Source organism: Cervus canadensis, chromosome 17 (assembly GCF_019320065.1).
Source record: "Cervus canadensis isolate Bull #8, Minnesota chromosome 17, ASM1932006v1, whole genome shotgun sequence".
Taxonomy (NCBI): Eukaryota; Metazoa; Chordata; class Mammalia; order Artiodactyla; family Cervidae; genus Cervus; species Cervus canadensis.
The window spans coordinates 8681437-8691066 of NC_057402.1; the positions used below are offsets into that span (position 1 = coordinate 8681437).

Sequence of the window (9630 nt, forward strand, 5' to 3'; positions counted from 1 at the left end):
CTTGCATGTTCTAATACCTAGAAAAGCACCAAAATCAGTAATGGAGACATCAGCTCCTCCTGACTAGCAGCCACATTTTACTGAGATGTGTTAATTGCACGTACTCCCCCTTCACTCAAATCACATACATATTGCTTTGACTGTGTGGATCACAACAAACTGGAAAATGTTTCAAGAGATGGGAATACCAGACCACCTGACCTGCCTCCTGAGAAACCTTGAGTGCAAGTCAAGAAGCAACAGTTACAGCCGGACATGGAACAATGGACTGGTTCAGAATTGGGAAAGGAATGTCAAGGCTGTATGTTGTCCACCCTGCTTATTTCACTTATATGCAGAGTTAAATAAGCTACCTTATATGCCACCTACGTCTTTGGAGCAGGTCCTCAGAGCTCTCTGAGAAGCTGTTTCACAGGCTATAGTCCTCAGTAAATCCCAAATAAAACTGAACTCACAGCTCTCACACTCTGAGGCGTTGTTTTTTTTTTTTTTTTCTTTTTTTTTCCAGTTAATAGTAGGGAGGTAAAAGCCCACAGCAATACCAGGCTCGCAGCTGTGATGGGGGCAAGTACATGATGAATGGTATAAAGGACACTCTTGGTTGTCTACAAACATCCATTCCCTCTTCCTCTTTCCCAACAGATCCCGAACTTTGTTCAACTACTCCCCTTCTCAGCCTGTGGGAAATTAACTTCATCCTCTAACTTCAAGTAGGGACCTTACTGATTCCGGATAAGAGATTGGTTCAGGAACAGGCAAGTGACTCAACTCCAGACAGTGAGTGTGGGGTACTGCTGGAAAGTTCATCCTCCTTTCTATAAGAACTTTGAAAGTTTTCTTCATCAGGGTGTGACTGTGTAGCTGTGCAGAACCCTGGAATGTTGCAGCCTTGCTGCCAACCTGAGGAATGAAGTCACCCTAGAGAAAGACAGAGCCCGGGAAAGGGCTGGAAAACGGCTACCATCCCTGGATCATGCCGGGCCTGAGGCAGGTTCTTCCCGGAGACCACCAGCCACATAAGCTAATGAATGTCCTTACTGAATAAGCCAGTTTAGATTGCCCTTTTCCCCACTATGACTTGCAACTCCAAATAGTCCAAACAGATACAGACAGCGAGACCCCTAATACAAAGCAGGGCAGAGTGGTTTTGTAGAGGAGTGTGAGAGACTTCCTTTTGGGTATGATGATGTAAAAATTGATGTTGATGATGTAAGTTGTAAAAGTTGATGTTGATGATGCCAATAAAGGTCCGCCTAGTCAAAGCTATGGGCTTCCCTTATAGCTCAGTCGGTAAAGAATCTGCCTGCAATGCAGGAGACCCTGGTTCGATTCCTGGGTCGGGGAGATCCCCTGAAGAAGGGATAAGCAACCCACTCCAGTATTCTTGGGCTTCCCCTGTGATTCAGCTGGTAAAGAATCTGCCTGCAATGCAGGAGACCTGGGTTCCATCCCTGGGTTGGGAAGATCCCCTGGAGAAGGGAAAGACTACCCACTCCAGTATTCAGGCCTGGAGAATTCTATGGACTGTACAGTCCATGGGGTTGCAAAGAAGTAGACACGACTGAGTGACTTTCACTTTCAGTCAAAGCTATGGTTTTTCCAGTAGTCATGTATGGATATGAGAATTGGACTGTAAAGAAAGCTGAGCACCGAAGAATTGATGCTTTTGAATTGTGGGGTTGGAGAAGACTGTCCAGAGTCCCTTGGACAGCAAGGAGATCCAACCAGTTTATTCTAAAGGAAATCAGTCCTGAATATTCATTGGAAGGACTGATGCTGAAGCTGAAACTCCAATACTTTGGCCACCTGATGTGAAGAACTGACTCATTTGAAAAGACCTTGATGCTGGGAAAGATTGAAGGTGGGAGGAGAAGGGGATGACAGAGGATGAGATGGCTGGATGGCATCACCGACTCAATGGACAAGAGTTTGAGTAAGCTCCCGGAGTTGGTGATGGACAGGGAAGCCTGGTGTGCTGCATTCCATGGGGTCACAAAGAGTCAGACATGACTGAGAGACTGAACTGAACTGATATAAAGGTGCTGCCGGACATCTGGGGGAGGGGCTATGAAGCAGTTGGATGTGTGCTCAGTCAGCAGGGCTGGGGAAGGCTCAGAAAGGCATTGTCTTGAAGCTGAAGCTATAGGACTGGATAAGAGTTAGGAAGAATGCCTGTTAGGAGAAGGGAGGGAGCTCTGGAAAGAGCTACATTTAAAGAGGAGGAGCGGATGCACGTGGGCAGGCAGCCAAGTGCTGCTTGAGGGAAGCGGGGAAGAGAGACAATGGCCAGGATACCTCCTGTGAAGGGGTGTGGGCTGGAGAGTGCAGGAGTGAGGCCTGGGAAGGTGCTGAGCCCTCTCCCAAGTTCAGTGGTGGCAGGGCCAGGGGCAGAGAAAGAGGCAGGAGGTGTGTGTGTGTGTTTCCCGGTGGGAAGATGTCAGCATATGTGGAGGTAGAAAGAAAGAAGCCAGTGCAAGCGAAGTCAGAAGAGGGCTTCCCTGGTGGTCCAGGGCTTAAGAATCTGCTTTGTGATGCAAGGGACACCGGTTAGATCCCTGGCCAGGAAGAGCCCACATGCCTCGGGGCTTGTGTACTAAGTCCGTGCATCAAGACTACTGAGCCAGCACTCTAGAGCCCAAGAGTCTCAACTACTCAGCCTGCACACCTAGAGCCTGTGCTCTGCGACAAGAGAAGCCACTGCAATGAGAAGCCTGAGCAACTAGAGAGGAGCCCCCAACTCGTTGCAACTAGAGAAAGCCTGTGCTCAGCAAGGAAGACTCACCAGGGCCAAACAACAACAACAAAAAATCTTAAAAAAAAAAAAACAGAAAGAGCCAGAGAGGGTAAAAAGGGGTAAGTGGTGAAGTTCCCAAAGTTGGTGGGAGGGCACGCATTCATTCAGTTACGAGTACTTATTAAGGGCCAGTGCTGTCTGTCACCATTCATGGATACACACGAGAATAAATGGGGCGCTGTGTCCGCTTTCAAGGAACAGATAGTGACAGTCAGTGTAATCCACAATAGACACATAATAACAATGGGGTGTAAAAAGTGTAAAAGGATCGAGACAGGCAAAGAGCTCAGAATCTAAACTGGGAGTGGGGAATCATGAAGGGCTTCCTGGAGGAGACAACATTCTGTGTTAAAGCATGAGGATATATAGGTGTTAGGGGAAGCACACTGATTGAAACCGCCCACCCTGGCCAGGCACCATAGTAACCATTTGCATGAGTTGTTTTAGGACAGGAGATCCTGATAAGGAATAGGGAACTAATAAGCCACCACCAACCGGAAAAGTTTGGGAAAGGTCAAAAGGAGACACCGCGTGTCTGTCCACTTCCCAGAATCCCTCTCGCTAGCATCCATCTTGGCTGAGCAATGCGTGCGCCACCAGGAAAGACTCTGAATTAGAATGATTGGCCACAGACCACCCAGAAACTAATCCCATCACCATAAAACCCAGGACTGTGAGCCACTCGGCAGAGCAGTTCTCCTGGGTTCCCTTACCCTCCTGCTCTCCACCCGGATGCCCTTTCCCAATAAAATCTCTTGCTTTGTCAGCACATGTGTCTCCTCGGACAATTCATTTCCGAGTGTTAGACAAGAGCCCAGTTTCGGGCCCTGGAAGGGGTCCCCCTTCCTGCAACATAGGGAGGGAAGTGGGAAGGCTATTCCAGGGCTCAGAATGTGCAAAGCTGTCCCTTAGGATCTGGAGAATGGCAGGCACGGTGATGGGAGAGGCTAGCCTGGGAGGGCTGCCCTTCCTGGAGGTGTTTAAATGTCTCAGGATGAGGGTCGTATAGACTCTGTCTTGTGAAGGCTGCACTACTTTTCAATAAGACAGCAATGTAATGGTATGTTGCTCTCCAGTGGCTCATTACCAAAGGAGGTGTCTTTCACAAATAACACTCTCCATGGGCCAAAGTCATGTTAGGGTGAGGCAGGGCAGAATGCATTTTAAACACAGGGTAGAGAATTTTATGAGTCTGAAAGTTCAAGTGAGATCCACACCTTCTAACCTTCTAAGAATATCTCATTTATATCATTTAAGTTCTTTGCTGCTTTTTCTTGCGGGGGCGGGGGGGGGTTGGGGGCAGTGGGAAGGGGGTGCTCCCTGCAGCTTGCCAGCCCAGGGATGGAAGCTGTGCCTCCTGCAGAGGAAGCTCGGAGAGTCTTAACTACTGGACCGCCAGGAAGTCCCTGCAGGCAAACCTTTAAAGTGGGGAGATGAGAGGTGGTAGTCTCCATCACAGGGAGACCTGCTCCCACCTTTCCCACGGTCTCACGTTGGCAGGAGAGGGGGCTGAGAAGCAAACACATTGTCAGGGCATTTGAGCAGAGGGTGGTGCTTTCCTTTGTCCCCTCTCAGCAGCCCCCCTGGACTCACACAGTAGGTCTCCACAGCAAACTCGGGTCGGGGGACGTCCAGCTTGGAAAGTGTGCCCACGATCTGGAACGTGCCTTCCTTCAGTTTGGCCATGGAGGCTTCTGGCATCGCTGATTTAGTTTCATCATCCTCTTCCTCCTCCTCCGTAATTTCTTCAAGTGAAGCCCCGACAACACAGTTAGAAAGAAACTGCAACATAGAGAAATTCCCTGAATACTAAAAACAGCTCAGAATGAAACCAGTATGAATGATGATTCTAAAAGCTGACCTTTATTGAAGGCTTGATAGTGGTTCCACTTGTGCAAAGCTAGAGCTTTTGACACTGGTATCTCACTGAAATGGTTTAATACCCACAAGAATACAGTGAAATGGGTACTATATTATGATTCCCCATTTTATAGGCAAGGAACTCTGGCTCAGAGAGCTTTAAGAGCTCATTTAGGACATATTTAAAATTTTTTAAAAAATTTATTTGACTGGGTTAGGATCTTCAGTTGCAGCATGCAGGATCTAGCTCCCTGACCAAGGATAAAATCCAGGGAACCTGCATTGGGAGCACGGAGTCTTAACCACTGGACCACCAGGAAAGTCCCTCATTAAGGATATTATCCCGCACTAGCAAATGGTAGAGCTGGGCTAAATTCACTGTGATGATTCTGTCTAACAGAAATGGAGACATGTGATGCGATCTGATTAGGGAACTCAAATTTGCTAGTAGCCACATTAATAAAAAGTAAAACAACAGGTGAATGTAGGTAATGCTTAAATTTTAAAAGAATTTAGGTATGTTTTAACCCAAGGTATCCAAAATATTATCAGTTTAACATATCAATATTACATTACTGAGATGTTATATATCTTTATTTTGAGATATTATCTTTATTTCCAAATATCTTCATTACTGAGATATTCTATATTCTTTATTTCCCACAGTAAGTGTTTGAAATTTGATGTGTATTTTACTCTTATGCACAGATCCATTTAGACCAGACACGTGTAAACATTCAACAGCCACCTGTGGTCAGTGGCTATGAATAATGAAATAGAAGGAGGTTGGCAAAGTTTCTTTTTTTGTGTTTACAAAAGTTATCTTTGTGAGTGGTTTATGCAATGTAGAATTAATTTAAATTTATATATTAAACATATAATTCTTAGGTTAAACATATGTAAATAATCATGATGATATCACTTCTTGGGGGTAAAAACATTACAAAACCAAATAAACAAAGTCCTTCCCCACTTATGTTGATTAAAAAAAACAAAAACAGTCCAAGTGAGTAGGCAAGATATCAGGTTCAATCTCGTATTGGAATATATTTTTCTGAAATATGACATATATATTCCTGTTTACCTCTCAAACATACATCTTCAATTTTATTATCCCATTTCACGGACAAGGAGACTGAGGCACAGCAGTAAGCAATTTGCCCAAGATTGCATAGGGAGGGAGGGGTGATGCCAGATCTTCTGATATAATATTCAAAGCTGCACAGTTGTCACATGGCCCCTTTCCAGACTGGAGAAGGGGCTGGGGTGCATTGCCCAACTGAGGTCAGGAGACATGGTTTCCATGCTTTTTTCTTTTTTTCTTTTTTTTCACGTCAGACAGGTAATGTGCCGATGTCGTAACAAGGTTTGGAGGGAGGCACATGTCACGCAGCAGCATGAACACCCAATCATCATGCTCATGAACTACAAAAGGATCATCCATGCTTTTTTCAAATGCTTTGTATTTCTACTCCCACGTTGCTTAGTGCAGACAATGCAATTACTTGTAATTTGAGAAAGTCAAGTCCTGGTTTGTTTAGGAATAACCAGAAAATTCTGTTATTGATCAGCTTTTGAAAAAAATCTCTACAAACTAAAAGTTTTATTATAAAAATATGTTGTTGTAAAAAATAATCAGTGATCAAAATGGGGTACAGTAAAAGGTTAAATTCTCTTCCCTCCCTCCCTCTCTCCTAATTTCGATCATGTCACCTCTCTTTTTAAGTACTCCAGTGGCTATCATTGTGTTTAGAACACAAACTAAATTCCTGACAAAAGCCCCACAGGATCTTAGTCTTTATGCTTGACTTTGCTTCACTGGGGCTTCCCTGGGGCTCAGCTGGTAAAGAATCTGCCTGCAATGCAGGAGACCTGGGTTCCATCCCAGGGTTGGGAAGATCCCCTGGAGAAGGGAAAGGCTACCCACTCCAGTATTCAGGCCTGGAGAATTCCATGGACTGTATAGTCCATGGGGTCGCAAAGAGTCAGACACGACTGAGCGACTTTCACTTGCTTCCTTGAGCTTCACCGAGACTCAGTGGTAAAGGATCTGCCTGCAATGCAGGAGACACAGGAGACCCTGGTTTGATCCTTGGGATGGGAAGATCCCCTGGAAGAGGAAATGGCAACCCACTCTAGTATTCTTGCCTGAAAAACCCCATGGATAGGGGAGCCTGACAGGTATAGGCCAAAGGGTCACAGAAGAGTTGGACGTGACTAAGCACACACACTTTGTGAATTTACACAATACTGATGAAGTGCTGACTTTGTGTGAGGCACTGTTTAGTTGCTGAGCAGGGCCACATTCTGACTTTCCTCCATAAAATATATTATTAATAAAAATGATACTTTATGACTGTATTTCTATAACGACACACAATCTTTGTTGCTAAATTTGCTTCCTTCCAATTTTTTTTTTTTTTTTGCTTCCTTCCAAATTTAAGAGAAATTAAAACATTTTTATGGGCCCCAAAGTCCCATGGGTCCCGGACACAGTGACTGCTGTCCTCTGGGGCCCCTGATTCACTGCACCCTCGCCACTCTGTCCTCTACAACCTTTGCTGTGCCCTCTGGGAGCTAGTTCCTCGGGCTGGACCTTCATTCTGTACATGTCAGATTAAATGTCACCCCTCAAGAGTATCCTTCATGCAACTATTTAAAGCAGCCACCCTCTCTACCCCCTAAGTCCACACCTTCTATTCTCTTTCCTGCAGAGTACTTAGTAGGGATTGAAATATCTTGTTTATGTTAAAAATTATTTATTATCTATCTCCTTCCAGAGAGGCAGGAGCCTCAAGGGCAAAGACTTTGTTGGGTCTTATTAACTATGAATGCCATTTAGTAGGAGGTCATGAATAAATGAATCTCATCCTCCAGAGGTGATAATGGTTAAATGTCCTGTGTATCCTTTGAGATGTTTTCTGTATGTAGATTATCTGTCTATCTATCATCTATCTATTTATCTTCTTTGGGCTTCCTAGGTAGCACAGTGGTAAAGATTGTGCCTGCCAATTGCTGGAGACCGGGGTCTGATCCCTGAGTTGGGAAGATCCACTCCAATAGGAAATGGCAACCCACTCCAGTATTCTTGCCTGGGAAATTCCACAGACAGAGGAAGCTGGCAGGCCACAGTCCATGGAGAGTTGGCCACGACTGAGCACGTGCACACACACACACATACACATCTTCTCTATATTTGTATCTGTCTTTTTGAAAGACACAAATAATTTCTTACTACCGGCTTCTCTGGTGACTCAGTGGTAAAGCATCGCCCTCCAATGCAGGAGAGATAGGTTCCATCCCTGGATTGGGAAGATTCCCTGTGGAAGGAAATGGCAACCCACTCCAGTATTCCTGCCTGGGAAATCCCATGGACAGCGGAGCCTGGCGGGCTATACAGTCCATGGGGTCGCAAAGAATTGGACATGACTTAGCAACTGAACAACAAACACAACCCCTATCTTTTTGACATTTTGTTACTGCATTTAGTTTTGAACTTTATCCCTCACGTTCCTGCTTGAGACTCCTCGGCGGGAGTGGAAAGAGAACCTGGTTAGAAGCCGGAGACCTGAGCCCCCAGCTTGCTAAGTAGTCTAAGTAAGCCCCCAACTCCTTCCGAGCTTCAGTTTCCGCTCCTAAACAAGGGAGAAACCCGGATTGGACCGGCGATCTCCAAAACCCTGGTCTTCCAGGTCGGGCGCTGGTCTAGCCTGGGGGCGGACTGGGGAGCCGGGGCACTGCCTGTGTCCCGGACGATGGAGGGTCTCTTAAGGGAGACCCTGATAAAGTCCGCGGCGCAGGTGCAACAGGGTTCTGGGGCCTGGACTGAGGGAGCTGGGGGCTGGGGTTCTGCTTTGACCCACCGCCGCTCACCTTCCCGATGTTTCTGCTGCTGTATGAGTCCAGAAGGTTTATAAACACCCTCTGGATCCGGATAGCTTTCTCCGCAGGGGCAGCACCTTCCTCTTCTTCAGCCATGGTGGGAGCCTCGCTGGTTGCTAAGGAGAAAGCGTCCCTTTGGTTGCCAAGGAGGTGGGTGTGGCCGCGGCCCTAGGACCGCGGAGCCCAGGCGGCCCTTCGGGGGCGGGGCCTAGGGCGCAGGGCGGGGCGTTCCCGGGGCGGGGCGTTCCCGGGGCGGGGGCGGGGCCTCCGGTTTCCCGCGCCCTGTGGGTTTTCCCCGCCTAGGGCGCAGGGCTGGCCCGCCGCGTCCCTGCCCGAGTGCTTGCAACTGGGGCCCCACTCTGCTCTGCTTCTCGCTGGTGCCCTCGGGCAGGGCGTGCCCTCTATTCCCTTTCCTCTCTATCATTCGGAAACTCCGGAAACACGTCCCAGTGTCCCCCCGACCCGGAGCACTAAAGATATTGATGGATCTGATGAGAAGGTAAAAAGCCCGTAGCCTAGGCCTTCCCCGAAATGTTGAAGTGAATTAACATGCCCGTTGTAGGATGGTCTGATCCGGAGGGTTTGACTTAATCCTCTACTGCAAAGGAGGGCTGTTGCCATGGAGTTTCAGGGTCAGGACTCAGGATCCACAGCGAGGGTGCGCCCCACCGCTCTTGCAGTGGTGGTAGTCCACTGGGCTTTACAGGTTTAGCAGTTCCGGGGCTGCGGAGGGGTGCGGGGCGGGGGGCGGGTAGCTGGAGGCCATTTGTGCTGGGATTCACCCTCTTTTTCACAAAGGGATAGAATGTACACTGCCCTTTCCAAGTCAGGCTGGACATGAAGTTGCCGACGAATTAACAGATGTTAACGCAGAACCACAAAGGTCATGGTGGACTGTATATATAGCCTGTTAATCTTAGAATAGTAGATATTTTTATGCTTTAAATATTAACTTCTTAAATGTAAATATTTAACACATGAATTTTTTTTTAATGTTTCCTTGGTGGCTCAGATGGTAAAGAATCTGCCTGCAGTGCAGGAGACACGAGTTTGATCCCTGGGTTGGGAAGATCCCCTGGAGAAGGGAATGGCTA

General features: G+C 47.1%; 1 protein-coding gene and 1 non-coding gene across 2 annotated transcripts in view; both read right to left on the reverse strand.

Moving 5' to 3' along the window:
* The window catches only part of AK7 (adenylate kinase 7), a 61538-nt gene extending 52904 nt beyond the window's left edge, over positions 1-8634 (reverse strand). Inside the window, exons 1-2 of the mRNA XM_043434577.1 lie at positions 8528-8634; positions 4388-4576 (exon numbers count right to left, since the gene is read on the reverse strand). Coding sequence (XP_043290512.1) covers positions 4388-4576; positions 8528-8632 — 294 coding nt within the window. The 5' untranslated portion in view covers positions 8633-8634. The remainder of the gene's footprint in view (positions 1-4387; positions 4577-8527) is intronic.
* Positions 5987-6091, reverse strand: LOC122419918. Its single transcript, XR_006263124.1, has one exon. It is a non-coding gene; the product is annotated as a small nucleolar RNA U13 (small nucleolar RNA).
* Positions 8635-9630: the final 996 nt, after the last annotated feature.